The sequence below is a fragment of the Lucilia cuprina genome, chromosome 2, assembly GCF_022045245.1.
Source record: "Lucilia cuprina isolate Lc7/37 chromosome 2, ASM2204524v1, whole genome shotgun sequence".
Taxonomy (NCBI): domain Eukaryota; kingdom Metazoa; phylum Arthropoda; class Insecta; order Diptera; family Calliphoridae; genus Lucilia; species Lucilia cuprina.
The window spans coordinates 44,897,502-44,916,956 of NC_060950.1; the positions used below are offsets into that span (position 1 = coordinate 44,897,502).

Here is a 19,455-nt window from a genome sequence, read left to right on the forward strand (position 1 = left end):
TAATGTACGTAAATAACTAGGGATTATACTAATTTGCAAATAAAACCACAATTTTTATAATTGGCCTAGTGATGACTCCATTTTTTGTCTTGATGTCGACAACTCTACAGTTCAAGTCACTTTTACAGTCCTTGACACTGTGATCAGTAGAGAGGCAGTTGTAACATGAATTTGTGAGTCTTACAATGTGAATTTTTAAGAACTTAGGGCAAGACCACAAATGGTGAGATTCCTTACAATGTTGACATTTAAAGTTTGAGTCATTTTTCTGTGACCTGCTTGTGTTTAACGATTTTCTAGTTTTCGGCCCGGTTTCATTTTGGGTCGTGTTTATTTGAAAAGTGTGAACTCGTTTTGGCTTAGAGGACGATTTCGAATTATCTTTCCTATGCTGGTCGGACTTTGTATTTGATTGTGTGATGGCTGCTACAGATTCTAAAGTCTTAGAATTATGGGTCAAGAATGTGTTGAATTCTTCCCAAGTCGGAACTTTTGTAATTTTTTGAAGAGAATTTTCGAATTCTTTTAGAATGGTCCGAGGGAGCTTTGTTGAGCAAAGGTATACCAGAAAAGGGTCCCATGTGCTGGTTCCTACACCTAAAGCATTTAATGCTTGAATACAACTATTAACTGCTCGTTGTAGTTTTTGAATTGATGAGCCTGAGTCTTCGGCAACGTTCGGAAGGTCAAATAAAATTTTCAATTGTTTGTTGACTTGGATCCTATTGTTTTCATATTGAACTACAAGATTTTTCTAGGCTATGTCGAAACCTTCGTTGGTCAATGGGACATTTGAAACTATTTTCCTAGCATCTCCTCCAATCTTTTCTGTCAGATGAAAAAGTTTCTCAATTTTGCGAAGTCTAGAATTGTTTATGTATAGCGCTGTGAAAAGGTCGCGAAAAGTAGGCCATGTCACAAATTCTCCATAAAATGTGTCCGTGTCACAAGGTGGTAGCCGCACAAAAGAAATATCATTATTTTCTATTGATTGATTTTCAACAGCAGAAATCCGTTCTTGTTTGCTTGGGTTTGATATTGCTTGAATTTCTGCGTTGATTGACCCTAAGCATGATTTGTATGCAGAAAGGCCTTTTTTGTAACGTTCGCGAAGCTTAATTTTATCGATTGATTTTTCTTTTGAATCTTCCTTTGTGTCCCTACACTCTTCGTACACTCAAGCTCGACCCGAAATACCTCAAGAGCGTGAATGTTGTTTCGGCCGCGTTTTGGGTATACTCTATTTAAAAATCTAAAAGGTCATTTGTACAATTTACAAATTTATCGAGTGCCATTGTTTATTTTGTTTAACATTCAAACCGATGAAAATAAGGGTCAAAATTGGGTCAAAAAAAGTCCCTGCTAGCGATTTTACAACAAGAGTAGTCAAAACTAATAATTAATTATTAGTTAATCAAAAGAAGTATGGGTGGTAACCCTGTTTGTTTTTCTACTTCTCATTTACAGCGAACCCAAATACTAAAGGGTTTGTGTTTCTTTTAATTGTCTTTGATATTTTGTACTTACTCGTTGTTTGGTCTTCTTTATTTGAGTCGCTGTATTTAAATTTGGGTCTCTTGTTGTTTCCTCGTTGATTGGGTCTCTCTTGTTCTTTGGGTTTCCTTTTGTGAGCCACTGCACTTTTGTTGTAGACAAAACCATTTTTTGACAGTCAAAACTAGACTGATCTTTAACAAATTATTTTGATGCTTGTTAGCAAATTTATGAAAAGAAGGAAGTAAGGAAAAGAGAATAAAAAAGAACCGTTAATATGGTAAAGGGTGTTTCAAAAAAATGTTAACGTTGAACACTATATATTTGATTAATTTGGCAACTCTAAATCTTTCAACTATTTGAATTTTATGTATGTTATTTTGGTAATGAACATTTACTTTACTACTTTTTATACCCTACACCACCATAGTAGGGAGGGTATTATACGTTAATGCTGATATTTGTAACACACAAAAACATTGGTCCTACACCCACCTTAAAGTATACGATCAACTTAGAACCACTTTCTGAGTCAATTAAACCATGTCCGTCCGGCTGGCTGTCCATGTTAACCTTGTGCGCAATGTACAGGTCGCAATCGCAAGATATTTTAATGAAATTTGGACCATACGTCCAACAACGAAGCCTAATGAATATGGTTAAAATTGGTATATTTCACCTAGCCCACATATTACAATACACCCAGAAAGGGCTTTTGAGTATTTATGTTAAAAATTGTATTATCTCTACAAAAATCTACAATCTTAGTTTTATATACGTCTTAACAATACTACCGATTTTCGTTACTATTAGACCTTATTTGACCTTAGCCCCCATACAAAGTCCCCTTTAAGAAAATGACTTTAAGGTCTATAATTTACTTATAAACACTAGTATCACGATGAAGTACATACATAATTCTTGTGAACAAAAAGCCATGTAGCAAATTTTTTATGATATGCCCATATTTACCCTTGCCTCCATATAACCCCTCTTTTATAAAATCGCTTTAATATTAAAAAATATAATAATACACATTTTTAACATCAAGAAGTGAAACGCTTTCACAAAGTACCTATGTATACTGTCAGTCGGTACCTAACTTTATGAATGTATTAGTAGAATTCTCAAGTCAACATAGATGTAATAAATCAGGTTTGAAAATATTGGAAAAAAATTATTATATTTAAATTTATATTTTAAAAGATTTCTTTAAACATTTTGCAACATAATTTATCTATAAACATTATATATGAATATATCTTTGCTTTTTAATCTGTAATATTGAAATAGTAGATAATTTAGTTGAAATATTTTTTCTTGCACTATACCAACATTTACAACATTGTTATTTTTTTAAATTTTAATTGCAACAACAAAAATTGAATGTAAAATAAATTAAAAATATTTTTTCGTTTGTAAAAAATTAAATCTTTTCGGGCTATTAAATATATTTAAAGTGTGCAAAAAAATAATAAAATATAACTTTAACACCCAATAACACAATGTCTACTTATTATCTTAAGGTTAAATTGACAGTTTTCATACAAAAAATATTTTAATCGGCAGAATAACTTTCGGTTAAACGATAACCATAGGTGGAGTTTACTGGGCTAAGTGATAAAAAATATTCAAGTGTTATAATCTACGAATTTTCGCGACAAAGTTTTGAAGTTTGGAGAGAGAGAGTAAGATTCTTACATATGTGTTGAAACGTTATTGTTGTAAAAAATGACAGCGTTTCACTTCTTATTGCTCAGTGTTTAACATACTCAATGATGTAGGGTATCCTACTTTTAATTACCGATAATTTTCCGATTTTTAAAATAAAAATGCGGATAAATGCCGATTTTCTTTGACAAATTTGACGATGCAAAAACACATATTTGCAAACTAAAATAACTCACCGCACCGAAAAACCATTATTTTGATAAAACAGCTGTTACGGATTGTTTTATTTTTGTCGGTGTTATTTTCTTTATATGCATTAATAAGACAACTGTTGTGTCCTTAAATAAAAATATGAGCAATACTTTATAGAATGAGTTTATGCAAACGTTTTATATAAAGGTTTGTTCTACAATAATACTTTTCTAGAATCATTAAAATGGCGGCATATAAAAACAAATTACAGAGAGTTTAATAATTTGAGCAAGCAAAGGGTGATGCCAGATTAATATTTAACATTTCTTCCCACTCATGTGGACGATTACGGTGAGAATACTACTTTCCTTTTCGGAAGCATGAATGACCTACGGTCCTGCAGTATCTACTCTTAATCAGCACTTACGGGTTCTTTTGAATTTCCGAAAGAATCTAAGTCACGTTCGCCTGCATTCTCATCATTATCTCCCTGTGGACCAAACCCAAGGAAATACGATTGTGGAGCCGAATAGTCATTCATAGTTGTGTTCGGAGTATTTGTGAGATCTCCTTGGGGTGTTGAGAAGCTTGTTGAGTCAGTGAACGAGTTATCGGCAGTTTGATGTGGCAATGAATGCCCATTGAATTGAGATCTTTTTCTACGCTTCACGGTTTCAGTACTAAGTTTAGTTTCGTTCGCCATATTCATATCCATATCGTTTGGTCGATGTGTCGCTCATACGTTTTTCCTTATATAGAGTTTCATAGTGCAAATCCTCCAAACGATTTAAAACCAAACTTAGGGTCGTGCGTACCATAGGACCGGAAATATACATTTTGCACTGGCGCAACGGTTCGAAATAAGGGCTCCAATTTCATGTTTTGCTTGTCACCTATTTTTAAAAACAGTTCACCAGGTAATTGTAAGCCCCATGAATAGAAGAGATGGGGGTTTACCAGTTGTCGCATGGAAGGGAGCAATTCTATAATAGCGAGGGAAAATATTGAGGTGTTTTTGTAGATAATTCTTACTCGCCCCGTTTTTAAAGTATTCTTCACTGTTTGTACTGTTGCAAAACATGTGCCGTTGTCGGTCACTATTATAGTTGGCACCCCATAGTTAGTAAAAAGTTCATCGAGAATGTTAATTGTATCAATGGATTTGCTGCTAGATGTTACCTTTACTTCAATCCACTTACTGTACGCATCAGTTACAATCAGTAATATAGACCCTAAGAATGGTCCCGCATAATCCACATGAATTCGCTCCCATGGTTCCTTTAGGTAGTGCCAATGATGGTCTCGGGCTTTTGGTGGTACATTTGCACATTCCGAACAATCGACACAGCTTCTTGCGACACTCTCAATATCCTTGTCGATGCCAGGCCAATATACAAAAGGCCTCGCTATCCCCTTCATTTTGACGATGCCCAAAGTGCAGATTCTGTAGAATTTTCATGCGAAGCTTTTCGGTATAACGACTCTATGCTCAAATGTCAAACCGACCATTCTATAGTTGATTTGAGGAGACTTATAACCATACGATTGGAGTGATATTCCGCAGAGCTCGTCAGTAGTTGATCAATTTGTTTTACCATAAAGATGTCAAAATTGTCTAATTCAGAAACCTGCGTTTCACGGTTAGCCTTTGTCGTTTCAAACATTAAGTTGAAATTAAAATTTCCCAAGGAATCGGCATAGTTGGTCATATGGCTAAAACATAAAACGGGAAGTGATTTTTGGGGATCCAAAATTTGTGTCAGTGGCGCATAACCCTATTTGGCAGGCGTCCGTGGCGAGAAGTAGGTGAAGTTCGGGGTCATAAGCCATTAAAACTCTAGACGATATTAACTCGTTTTTAATATCCGCATGTCTTTTTGCTTCTGCGGTCCAAATGAATTCTTTCTTTAGAAGTATATCCCTTAAGGGTCTGTTGCGTGTGGATAAATTAGGTATGAAAGACCAATAGTACCAATAGCCTTCGCTTCGCTTCGCTCCATTCATTCTATTGAAAATATTCTCCGGTTTGGGAGCTCATTACAATTATACGGGGGTTCAAAGTAGGTTCATAATTACCTGTTATTCTGATCCTGCCATCCTTCTTGGCATCAACATGAGTTGTCGATGCCCATTCCAAAAATTCTACACTAGTGTAAATTCCAGATGCTATCTTTTTCTCACTCTCTTCTGCGTATGTGTCCCTCAAAGCTATTGGGATCTCCCTTGTTCCGGCAAAACAGGCTTCGCATCTTATTTCAAATGAAGTTTAATCGGTGGCATGTCCAACTTACCAGCAGAACAACTAAAAATATCATCAAAATTAACAAGCACATCTTGTAACAACTGAGCTTCCTTTGGCGATAAATGTGGTTCATCCCTTTTCAATGGTGAACCACATCGGAACCATCAGGTTCCGATAAAGAAAACAACCTTCTAAAATCTATCTCATTAACGAACTGTTGAATCCATTCTCTACTAAACATCGATTCCGTTAACGGATTGGAGCCAGAAACATTCCCTTTCGTTCCGACAGCTGATTTATGTGATGCTTCGAGCCTTTGAGCTATCTCATATGCGTCCTTGAATGATGCGGGCTCCTTTGCAATAATCTCGTCGCAAATACTACTTGATTCCAACACATAAAGCATTTGCTCAGTTAGCATACGATCTAAAGAGCTTCCGTAATTACAATATGCTGCCATTCTTCTGAATATGAAGAAGAATAGAATAAGAATAATGAATATATCTATCACAGTTAACAAATTGAAAATTATGTATTTATCGGTCATTGCTGACTAATCATATTTGATGTATATCCGTTGTTGTTGTAACAGCTCGACTGTGGCCGATAGTTCTTTCCTGGGGAAAAACTTTCGGTTGATACCGCTGTCGCTGGGTTGACAATCTTTGGCCGTGTATGACTCGGGTCGTTCCGGAGCGAAGATCCAATTGTCGTGGGAACGAATATATCCGTCAAATGTGACGGCTATATCAATTTATAATAAAACACAATTTATCAATATTTTAAGATATATATTTGTTAATTTTATTAATATAATAAGCATGTACATAAATTAACAATCATTTCACCATTTTACATACCTCGCAAGATCTTAAATCCGCTGATGCTCCTTTTAATTTGTGAAAATAAGTTGTCTGTAAAAAATACATATAAATATCGAAATATAAAAATTAAAAGTAAATAATTATGTTACCATAGATTGATTAAACTCCAAAGTGTTTATTTTCAGCTCCACTTCCTGAACTATTTTTAAATTCTGTTTATAATAAATCTGAAACACAGTAACAGCCAAAGGTAGTTGTTTCACTCTTTCATATGCAAATGAAACCCTTTACCACACATTGGGTACATCAACAGTCATTTTACCGGTCATTTGACTGTCATTATTGATGGAATTATCCATTAACTTTTTTTTAGCAATTTTATAAAAAAAATGTTGCAAGAGTATTAATGCAATCATTTTGTATATATTAGTTTCGGTCATAAATTTCTTGTAGGGCTGTTTCTTAGGGGCAATATGTAAATAGTGATGGAAACTTTTTTGTACATGTGATTTTTCATCACCCTCGCACTTATGAATTCTATTGACTTTAAGATATATATTTGAGCTGCTCTCTCTTTTGATGTTTAGTAATCAAGGATGATATAAATATTAGTCACGATTGACCGTTCATGATTGATGGATATATCCATCACAGTTAAAAATAAGAAATGATGTATTAATCGGTCGTTGTTGACTAATCATACTTAATGTATATACCCGTCAAAAGTGACGTCTATACCAATTTATAATAAAACACAATTTATTAACATTTTAAGATTTATATTTTTTAATTTTATTAATATAGTAAGCATATACATAAATTCACAATCATTGCAACATTTTACACACCTCACAGAATTTTAAATCCTCTAATGCTCCTTTTAATTTGTGGAAATAAGTTGTCCGTAAAGAAATACACATAAATATCGACAAATAAAAATCAATAGTATGTATTCATGTTACAATAGATTGATTAAAATCCAAAGTGTTTATCTTTAGCTCCACTTCCTACACTTTTTTAAATTAAGTTTATAATAATTCTCTTTATATTTAATAATTTATAGACTTTGTAATTATTTTAAATTTTTAGCTACTTGATCTTTGGCTTTCGCGGAAACAATGAATTTATAAAATTCATTCTGAAACACAGTGACAGTTATTTGATCGGTCATTTGGCTGTCTTTGTTGATGGAAATATAGATTTTAATATATATTAATAAAAATGTAATTTTTTCACTCTTACTTATGCAAATGGAACCCTTTACCACACATTGGGTACAACAACAGTCATTTTACCGGTAATTTGACTGTCATTATTGATGGAATTATCCATTTATAATTTTTTAGCAATTTTATAAAAAAAAATTGCAAGTGTGTTAGTAAATTCATTCGTAATATAATATTTTCATGAATAAGTACTTTTTTATGTTTATTTTTCACAAAAAAAAATAAGTTTTACTTAACTTCAGGCACTCACTTAAATTTTGCAAATTAATCTGTTGTAATAGAATTTTTCGTTAGAAACAAACATTATTCAATTATAATATATTTTCCGCACAAATTTTAATATCTTTATCTTTCTTTCTTAATAAAATATAAACATTAAAAAAAATCATAAAATGAATTCGCCGTACTTATGGTTTTTGACATCTACGTAAGCCAAATGCAAAAACAAAATACATGTAAAATGTTCTTTTTGCAGAACTGCCCCCACGTTATCTGAATTCGCCTTAAGTGCGTGTGTGTGTTTTTTCAATAACACAATCAATTTCTATTGCGGATGTTACCCGTGTGAATCTTCCAAACAACGAAACCATTTCTCTCTCTTCACAGACGTGTTCTGTGTAAATTCGACACACTTGTGAGAACTTAATACTCTCGTAATGTTTCAAATCTTATTCATCTCACATAACACATAACATTTATTTTTTTTACACAATTTTGTTGCGTTTAACAATGCGAAATATTGTTTTTTTCCACAAACTAAAAAGAATTTTTTTGACAATTAATTTTTTTATGTTGAAATTAAAACTGAAGAAACAATGTTGTAAATTTTGGTATTGAAACTGAAAAATTTATTTAAAATAATATTATTTTTTATTTTAAAATATATTTAAAGCCCGAAAAATATATTAATTAAATGTTTACTGATCAGACAGTCGACAATATAAATTGAAAATTATGCGAAAGAATTAATTTAAATGTAATTTGTATGTACGATTTTATGCAACTATGTATGTTTGGAAAGTGTGGTGAAAGTAGTTGCAGGTTATATAAAAATTCTACCAATACATTCTTAAAGTTAGGTACCGAATGACAACTCCTTTAAGTACCAACTTACAAGCCCCAATTCCAATTATTCTTTGCTTCCAAACGTACTAAAGCTCGCCAGCGATGTTGCGGATGTATACGAATTCTTGTCAACAGTAGGGAAGAAATAACGTGGAAGATACTTTTGGAAGACTCGTAAAAGAAACTTCTAGATGACTCTTGGAAGTAAGTTATTGTTAAAGACTACTTAGTATCATCTAGAATATGAATATGAGTATTCTCGTCCTCTAGAAGATGAGATTTCTCTTCTTCTAGAAGATGTGATTTCTTTTCTTGTATTTGTATACTCACCCAGATAAAATTTATAAAAATTAATCTAAATAAAATGAAATTTTGTAGTTATTATTGAAATAATTGAAATTAAAATAGTAAAAAAATAAATGATTTAACACAGCCAAGAGCAGAAAGAGAAACTGTTATTGTAATGGTGAGAAAATGCAAAAAAAAACACTTAGAAAAAATATTTCCTAATTACGCTTGTTATGATCAAGTTTTATAACAAGTAAAATGGTAAATTTTACAGATAGAAAATATCCAAAGAAAAAAATGTTTATTTCTTCAGAAAGATTAGATTTTTTAATATAAAATGTTTAAAAAAAGTATTAAAAATATCGTTTTTATGTATTTTTACTATTATGTATTCCTGAAAAGTTTTTGGAGTGTATGAGTTTTTTGCAAGTTACTCTATTGTTTGAAAATGATGTTGTTGTTTTTACATATTTTGTTTGCAATTTCTGTAATTTTACGCTCTTGCAATGAGTTTTATTTACGATCGGGTTATGTACGTGTGAATATCCGAAAATCTTCGTAATTAGAACAATATGAACGCGCAATGCTGACTTAACTAATCTAAAAAATATATGCACATATGTATCAAGAATTTAGAATTATTACCTTATAATAAGATAATTTTCAGGAAATCTGTATTAATCGTCAAACTGTTGACTGGTATACTTCCAAAAATTTTAAAATATTGGTCTCTAAAATATTTTTTACTTCATAAATTTTATGATCAGTCCAAAAAATTGTGTGAGTTATATTTTGGAACGAATTAATCCTTCAACGAAATAACAAAAATAATGTTATAATTAATATTGAATATACATACTTTTGTATTAGTTGAAATTACGTGTAATACTTTAGGAAGCAATAATAATAGAGTTCTCTTATGACCAATACATTTCCAACCAAAGTTTTAACAGTCAGATCCATTTTTTACATTTTCTGCAAATAATCGACATTTTTAATTGAACCGCGTGATAAAATAAGACATACAGTGAATCAATTAAGTAATTTGCATATTAAAATTTTATAAATTTAAAAAAAAACTTTATCTAAACTATTAATTTTATCAAAATAAAGCAAGTTGTTTGTTGTATTTTTTAAAGAACATCTTATGTTTTAATTTTCTGCCATAAAAAGTAAAATCGTTATATTAATTAACGAGATTTTTGATAAAATGTTAATGTATTATTAATTTTTTAGGTCAATAAAGTATTTTGCTTTTTTATTTTTTTAAATATTGTTGCATTATTTTATAAAATTTAATATTTTTATTACTCCTATATATTAGAATAACATTTTTTAGATATTTTAGTAGTGGAACGACTTGAAAAAATATTTAGTGAGGTATAAATCTATATATTATAACAAAAATAATCTAGTATGGGGACACCACCATATACCACTATAGAACTATTACATGCTAAAATCATGATTCAATCTTATATTTTAAATGCTTAATTTAATGAATAAGATTCAGTAGGCGTATTTAGATTTGGATAGTTATTCTTGATTTGGGTTCTAAATATATATAAGTGTATGTAGTAGCTGAAAAATATTGCTTTTGTTGACCTTAGGGTATGATAACCACCTCTATTTTAAAATATCTAAATTAGGTATTTTTCTTGTACTACACGACAGTCACTTTACATTGGTTCCAAGCATCGTAAGGTCTGTTTAGAGGTCTAATTTTAAACAAAGTGTTCCTCGTAGTAAGTATATGGATTTTGAAGAAGATAAATCGGGAGTCCAATGGTTTGACAGTTAAAGATTTTGAAAGATCACTAAGTGCGTTTTTTTTAATAATTCTTTGGATCATTTCATCAATTACTCTATTTTATATTTTTTAATGTTATTGATTAAACATCTCATAATTATATTTCATTGATTTACACTTGTTCCAGAAATCTAAACTAATTTTTTATAACGAAATTGCCTCATTATTATCCTTTAAACATTTTTAAGTCAAATAACATCATAACATTTTCTTAAAAAATAAAATTTATTAATTAATTTATTTATTGTTTTGAATCAATAAAATCATTACCTTTCTTGAACATTTTTTAATAACTTGGAATTAAACCGTCTATAAAGATTTTAAATTACTTAGTCATGGATTATTTTTAAAAAATTTTAACAGTGACTAACGATAGAAACACCTTAACGACCCTAAATGGAATATTGCTTTTGACAATAATATTGCAATATTATGTTTTGTTTGTTCTTTTCTTATTAAGGAGTTATACACTTTCAAGAACTTAGTTATTTGAATATCTTGTATGCGCAATTTCGTGTCAGGTGACCCAAGTCAAAAAATAATTTATGTATTTATGTAGTATGAATTTGAATATAATGATTCCAGCTAGCGTTTAAATACTTTAAGTAAAATTTGAATGTATTTTTTAGTTTAAAAAATATTGAAAGTTAAGATTTAACTGAAATTAATGTAAATAGGTTAAATAATGCAATGTTCATCAAATGAAAGCCGAAACGTACAATTTGAAAAAGTCTTTAAATGCTTATAACTCCTAAACCAATTAAGAGAAAGACGAAATTTAATATAAAAACATTTTTAATTAAAAGTAATAGACTTCGTTTAAAAATAATGGAAGTGGAAACCGTTTAGAGTTGTTGTTTTTCCTAAAATCGTATTTTAATGTAAAATATGAAAACTTACCTTTTATTTTTTTTTATTTAATCCTTGATGATTATTACTACAAAAACTTCTTAAATGTTTATTAACAGATGACTTTTAACAAAACACTGTCATATTGTTTTATATTACTTAAGATTTTATATTAATTACATTATTTTTCTATGAATATTAAATTCAATAACTAATTTAAGTTTTACAATGAATAATAAAACTGAACATGACTGGACAAAATACAAAACATCACTGAAATTAGCAAAATTTCTGCATTATTTATTTTTATTTTTTTCGCATTTACACAAAAAAATTGAGTATATATATATTTTTTGTACTCTTCTTACTATCATCCGAAGGTAACCTAAAAGTATACTTCCAAGCGGCGGAAACTAAAAATCAATGTATTTTGTTTTTGTAAAATGCGTGCTCTCGTCTGACAATCGTCCAGTAGTGACTACAATCTTCAATTTCAGTTGAATAAAATATAACATTAATGTGAACACTTTTCAAACTGTCTTTCAGAAGTGACATATACATACAAACCAGGTGGATACATATTCGAAAACAATGTATTTTGTTATTGTAAAATGTGTGTTCTCGCCTTAATATCATTCAGAAGTCACTAAAACGTATACTTCCAGCTGAAAAAATTCAACAATCATGTTTTTTGTTTAAGTAAAATGGATGCACTCTTCTTACTATAGTCCGGAAGTAACTTAAAAGTATACAAAAGTAAGTAAACAAAATACACAAGGCATCAAAAGCTACAGACATCTAAACATACATAACGAAAAACAAAATAAACAACGCAATAAAACCAACCTACATCCAAATATAAGAACAGAATTCACAAAAACAAAACAAAAACAAAATACACAATTCAATGCAGAGATACCAGCCGTAGCGGCTCAAATCGACTGCGGCTGGCCGCCGCTACTATTTTTCAAGCCGCCGCCGACTTCTTTTTGCTTAAAAGCTAAGCCGGCTTAAACGTAGCCGCTGATAAATATTGGAATCGTACATGTATTTCGGAAAATAATTCACTAATTTGAACGGAGTTGCCACTATTTCAAATTCTTATTGCAGATTATAAAAAGCTGCCACATAATATTGTGCTAATATTAAAATAGTGAAAACTACTATAAATGTAAATTTTCTGAAGAAAAAACTTATATAGAGACAGGTTTCTATATAACAGACTATTTTACAGATATTTTGTAATATAAAAAACGCTTATAAGGTCAATTTCTGTAGAAAAAGGTAAATTGAGCCGAAAATTTAGCCGCCGCCGCCGCGGCCGATCATTTTGCATCGGCTTGTATCTCTGATTCAATGACGCCAACATACAAAATAAAATACGCGGCTGAATAAAACCAAATACATCTACACACACGTGTACGTCTTTTTCTAATATACAGTGTTGTTTTTGCTTATTAATCAAAGCATTTCTCTGGACAAACGTGTGATAACCTGGCAATATGAGTGCTTGATGTACCGCCATCCTAATTAAAACCCGAAAAAAATATCTCCGTTATTTATCGACCGATTTTGGCATTTCATTGTGGTTTGTTGGGGGTATTTTATATGGGTTTAGATTTTTCTCTGGACAAACGTGTGATAACCTGGCAATATGAGTGCTTGATGTACCGCCATCCTAATTAAAACCCGAAAAAAATATCTCCGTTATTTATCGACCGATTTTGCTGATTTTATATAGCGATCTTATCGAAAGCATGTCTAACTGAATTATCGAAGATTTGGATCTCGCCGATATCTGGGATCCTCTAAAAACTGATTTCAACAGACAGATAGACAGACGGCGCTATCTATAAGGATTTAGAATATATATATACTTTATAGGTTCGGAAAATTATATTATAGAAATTGCAAACGGAATGTCAAACAGATATACCCTTCTCACGAAGGTGAAGGGTGTAAAAAGCTTTTTTTTGTGGGAAGTTTCATTAAAACCAAGTGTAAATTGGAATACAGTTAATTTAGCGATTTAAAAAAAAACTTAAAATAAGACATTTGAAGCTAATGAAAATAAAACAAAATATTTATTAAATAAGTTTATTTTATTAAGAAATAAAAATACTAAAAGAAAATAAGCAGAGAGAAGAGATGAAAGGAAATAGGTATATTTTCAAGGAGTTTTAACAAAATATTCACCTGACAATTCCATGAGGAATAATAACGATGAAATCAACTTAAAGTTCTGCATAGGTTGTTATCGTGCACAAGATAGTCCGATAGCAGTTAAAGATTATATATACCGCCATATTAACATTTTTTAGAATGTTTACATTAAAAGGCATTCTAAAACGATATAATCTAAAAAAATCGTTTGTTTAAGGAATTTAATGTAATTTATTTTTTTTAATGTTAACATTGAAAATTGCATTTTTGAGTATTTTGAAAATGTAAATAATAAAAACCCATTTTTGCTTCTTTTCCACGTGCATAAACTCATATTTGTTAAGAAAAAAGAACTCACCACTCCAAAAAAACATGTTTTGTTAAAACAATTGTTATAGTTTGCTAATTCATCGGATTGTTTTCTGTACTTGCGGATTAAAATTTGGTCTGCAAAAGACTACTTTACCGGTTTTTTTTGCGTACCTTTTTGTTTTGTAAAATGCGTTATAATTGTGATAGTATTATAATATTTGTTGCATTATGTGTTGGAATAGGCACCCGTGCAATTGTGTCGTTGAGCTCGTATTCGGGAGCGTCGACACCACCTATGTTTGGAGATTATGAAGCGCAGAGACATTGGCAGGAAATAACATATAATCTTCCACCTAATCAGTGGTATTTAAACAGTACTGATAACGATCTACTTTATTGGGGTATTGATTACCCTCCTTTGACTGCATATCATAGTTTATTTGTTGGAATAATTGCAAATAGAATTAATTCAAGTTACGTTCGGTTATTTGATTCCCGTGGGCTTGAATCTGTTGAACATAAAAGCTTTATGCGTCTTACAGTACTTGTGGCAGATTTCTTTATATATATTCCGGCTTGTGTTATCGTTTTGACATCTTTAAATTCATATATATCTTCAGAAAATTTATTGCCGACTTTTGTGTTATTAGTTTTATACCCCGGTCAAGTGCTAATAGACAATGGACACTTCCAATACAATAATATATCTCTCGGATTATTTATGTATTCAGTTGCATGCATAATTCAAAATCGACATAACTGGGCAAGCTTTTTTTTTACCTTATCCATAAATTACAAACAAATGGAATTGTATCATGCTTTGCCCATTTTTGTTTATCTCCTTAAGTCATCGTTTTCCCAAAAATCGTAAGTAAACAGTTTGTATGGTGATATTTTTAATATAGCACAGTCATGAATATTCTTAAGGAATTTCATTCTTACTGAAAACATTTTGACTTAATTAGTGGCATTTTTCAAATCACGTCGAAAATTTAACCACTCATAGATTGTTCGTTTGTGAGTGAACCGACATAAATTTTTTTGTCGGCCACGCCTTCTGGGCTTCTAAGGTTAAAAATATTTATGGCTATATCTCGAAAAATATACATTTGGGAAATATAATTTTTGATCCTATATTTTTAAGGTTTAACTAAAAAATCGGAAAAATGCCTTTTAAAAAGCCAAGACCAAATATAAAGAAATTGGGGCTTGTGAGTTGGTACCTAAAGGAGTTTTAATTCGATACCTAACTCTAAGAATGTATCAGTAGAATTTTTGTATAAGTATTGTAGCTCCAACCACTTTCACCACTTATTCCAAATCTACATAGATGCATAAAAACGTACTTAAAAATCTTAGGAAAAATATAAAACATTTAAATTTATTCTTTCACAGATTTTTTAATCTTTTTTCTATTGCACATTTGATCTGTAAACCAAATAATAAGAAATTGGACTACAATACAACAATAACATAACCTTTCCACACAGACGAGTTTTGTGAGAATTCAACTGGTGAAAGTCCGACTATCACAATACGTCAAAACTTTTTCGCGAAAATATAAAGATAATTTACCTTCTTGCACCTTTTCTTACACACACAACAGATTTTTTATTTTTTTGCGCACTTTTACACTATTAAAAAGCCCGAAATTGTCTTATTTTTTGTAAACGAGAAATTTTTTAGGAATTTTAAAAAAAGCTTTGTTCCTTGTCAAGTTTACCAGAAATTGTAAAAGAAAACAAATTTGATCAATTAAAATTATTTTCTCTTTGCCAGAACATTTTTCCCTGGCAAATAGAAAAAAAATTGTCAAATAAGTTATTTGTTTAAAAAAAATACATTGAAAAAAAATGATTGCTATTTTTGGTTTATTTTCATAAATAAGTATGTGTGATTGAAGTTTTTCAATTTTATTTTAATTTCAATAGAAATTTATAAGAGAAATTTTGTTTTTTCTGTTCCAGTACTTTTTATAAGTACAAAGATAAAATTCATTAATTCTCTTTAGCCAGAAAAGTTCTTGAACAAAGCTGAAATATGTGAAAATTTGTATTGTGTTCGCATGATTTGTTTTATTATAGGGGTTTTAAAATAAGCATGGTTTTTTACATAATATTCTTTGCTAGGATTTTTATACCGTTTTAGTTGTTGGTTGTTCAAGTTGTATTGTGATGTTGCTTCTATTTCATCCGATTTTTGATTGCCAATATTTGGGTTTGTGTCTTTTTTAGAGGTTTGTTTTGTAAGTTGGCATTTCATTGTGGTTTGTTGGGGGTATTTTATATGGGTTTAGATTTGTTTGTGCTATTGTTACAGTGTTTTTGTTCTTATTGGATTATTGCTTAGCATTTTTCAGTATGTTGTAAGAGTTGAGGTGGTCTGGCTGTATTAATGGGGTGTGGTGGGATTGCTGTTGTTGTTGTTGTAACAGCTCGACTGTGGCCGATAGTTCTTTCCTGGGGAAAAAACTTTCGGATGATACAGCTGTCGCTGGGTTGACAATCTTTGGCCGAGTATGACTCGGGTCGTTCCGGAGCGAAGATCCAATTGTCGTGGGATTGCTGTAGTTGGTATTAGTGGTTTAAGTTGTTTGAGTATGAAATTTCATTGCTTCATATATTGTTTTATTTAGGAAAGGTTGATAATATTTTATTTGTATTTATAGTGCTGTGTGAGTTTTTATCTTTTGATTTTACTCTATTTGCAATTAGATGTCGATTTCATTTGCTGGTCTTCTTATTATTATGATTATTAGCTGATGCAGTTCTTAAGGGATACTTAGTTTGATGTAATAGTTGGTATTTAATTTTTGACTTATTCTTTGTTTTCAATATTTTTGGTTTTTTTATGTCACTCATTTTCTTCTCGTGCATCATGGGGTTTAGAGTTTATTTGGTTGTGTTATGGTCGTATATTCTGGAAAGAGTTGGTGAGTTGTAATGGTCTTTTATTTGACATATTAGTGACTGATTGAATTGTTAGTCTTAGACATTTTGTGGAGGCGTCAAAACTATTTTGCTTTGGAGTTTAATTTGCGGATAGTGTGTTGTCATTGAATTGGTGAGTAAGTTTATTTTGCTTGCTGTTCAAGTTCGATTTATGGTTTACACTTGTTTTGATAACATATGCAAATACTATTTTTTGCGACGTTAGAATCTTATTAAGCTCCGCTTTATTTACAACTTTGTTGGAAAATTCTAACGAGTAAACCGTTAACGGTACCTTAATATTGTTTGCCACCAATTTACGTTTTGTAAAGTAAAAAACACTTCTTTTCTGATCGTCAACATAAGCATGTTTGCAAAACATCATGATTATTTTATATTTAGTAGCCATTTTCAATACCAAAATTTACAACTTCGTTTTTTTCTAGTTTTATTAAAATTCCTCAAAAATTATTTGTCAAAAAATTAAAAAAACATATTTCTCGTTTACAAAAATAAGACAATTTCGGTCTCTTTAATAGTGTAAAAGTGCGCAAAAAAAAAAAAAAAAAATATGTTGTGTGCTTAAGAAAAGGTGAAAGAAGGTAAATTAACTTTATATTTTCGCGAAAAAGAGTTGACGTATTGTGAGAGAGTCGAACATTCACCAGCAGTGTTGCCACTTTGGTTATTATTAACCATATTTCTCGTTTACAAAAATAAGACAATTTCGCTTAGAGTTGTTGTTGTTCATTTTGTTTTTCTTTTGGTTCAGTAATAATGTAGACGGGAAAAATTTAAAAATTATAAAACTAATATGTTTAAAATACACTATGGTAAAGGGTATTTATTCGGCACAGCCGAATAAAGCACTCTTACTTGTTTTAGTAAGAGTCTTCTTTTCTGCAATATTTCAAAAGTTTCCAATGTTTTGTCAGTAGCATAAAAATAAATAAAAGTTATTTGGTTTTCCTGTTCTGAATTTAATTATGTTTTTGTTTTTTTTTCTAATTTTGTTAAATACATTTATATTAATAAAAATTAATAATAATTAATAATAATTAATAATAATTAATAATAATAATATATCAAATGGAATAAGAGCCTATATGGTTTTGATGAACATGTTCAGAAATAAATACTTTGTAGAGTTTGTATTATTTAAAAAAACTTTGGCTTATAAAATTTTTAAAATTATGTGCCAATTTACTTCAATAATTGCATTTTTTAATAAATATTTTTTCTTTTGTTTTTGAAAAAACTATTATTACTTACATTTATTTACCCTTTCTTACAAAGCATAGCAAAGATATTAAAATATTATTGTAGAATTTTAAAGATTTTTATACCCTACACCATTATAGTGGGGAGGGTATTATACGATTGCGCTGATGTTTGTAACATACAAATATATTGGTCCAATACCCACTTTTAAGTATACCGATCGATTCAGAATCATTTTTTGAGTCGATTAAGACACGTCTGTCCGGCTGACAGTCCATGTAAACCTTGTGCGCAAGGTACAGGCCGCAATTTTCAAGATAATTTGATGAACCAAGCATGTTTATTGGCACAGGGACGAAGCCTATTGAAAATGGTTGAAATCGGTCCATTATTTAACCTAGCCCCCATACAACTGTATCTCCCGATTTAAACTTTTATGTCATAATTACGTCAAATATTCTACTATCGCTCTAAAAATTTTCACAAATAATTTTTGTATAAGTATAAATGACACTACAGATTTTCTTAAGGATCGGCCCTTATTTGACCCTAGCCCCATACAAACCCACCTTCAAAAAATGTCTTAAACGTCTAAAATGAAACTCAACAAAATTAACTGTTATTTAAAAATATATCCTTTTCCCAAATTTACCGAGGATCGGCTTGTATGGGGGCTAGGGTCAAATAAGGGCCGATCCTTACGAAAATCTGCAGTGTCATTTATACTTATATAAAACTTATTTGTGCCAATTTTTAGAGAGATAAAAGAATATTTGACGTAATTATGGCATAAAAAGTTCAAATCGACATAAAAAATTATGGCATAAAAAGTTCAAAACGTTTGTATGGGGGCTATGTGAAATAATGGACCGATTTCGTCCCTGTGCCAAAAAACATGCTTGGTCCAAATTTCATCAAATTATCCTGAAAGGATAGGAAAGGTTTACGTGGACAGCCAGCCAGCCGGACAGACGGACGGACGGACATGTCTTAATCGACTCAAAAAATGATTCTGAATCGATCGGTATACTTTAAGGTGGGTATTGGACCAATATTTTTGTATGTTACAAACATCAGCACAAACGTATAATACCCTACCAATATAGTGGTGTAGGGTATAAACACACTTAAAGATTGTGAAGATTCTAAATATAACAACTTTCAGATT

General features: G+C 30.6%; 2 protein-coding genes across 9 annotated transcripts in view; one reads left to right on the forward strand and one right to left on the reverse strand.

Moving 5' to 3' along the window:
- Nucleotides 1-3,224: 3,224 nt before the first annotated feature.
- On the reverse strand, nt 3,225-4,777 carry LOC124418524. The gene is made up of 2 exons (XM_046945136.1): nt 4,537-4,777; nt 3,225-4,454 (listed from the first exon to the last, which is right to left on the reverse strand). Exon 2 carries the CDS (start codon nt 4,070-4,072, stop codon nt 3,770-3,772), a length of 303 nt encoding a protein of 100 aa, XP_046801092.1. The 5' UTR covers nt 4,073-4,454; nt 4,537-4,777; the 3' UTR covers nt 3,225-3,769.
- Nucleotides 4,778-14,206: 9,429 nt separating this feature from the next.
- Nucleotides 14,207-19,455, forward strand: part of LOC111686066 (probable dolichyl pyrophosphate Man9GlcNAc2 alpha-1,3-glucosyltransferase) — a 363,172-nt gene continuing 357,923 nt past the window's right edge. For 3 of the 8 annotated variants that reach the window (XR_006940044.1, XM_046945105.1, XM_046945106.1), the window contains exon 1: nt 14,221-15,003. Coding sequence is in view for 4 of the 8 variants with exons in the window: in XM_046945105.1 (XP_046801061.1) it covers nt 14,324-15,003 (680 nt within the window). In the remaining 4 variants the exon portion in view is untranslated. Of the gene's footprint in view, nt 15,004-19,455 lie in introns of all 8 variants that reach the window. The other 5 variants (XR_006940045.1, XR_006940046.1, XM_046945108.1 and 2 more) reach the window with 4 other exon arrangements.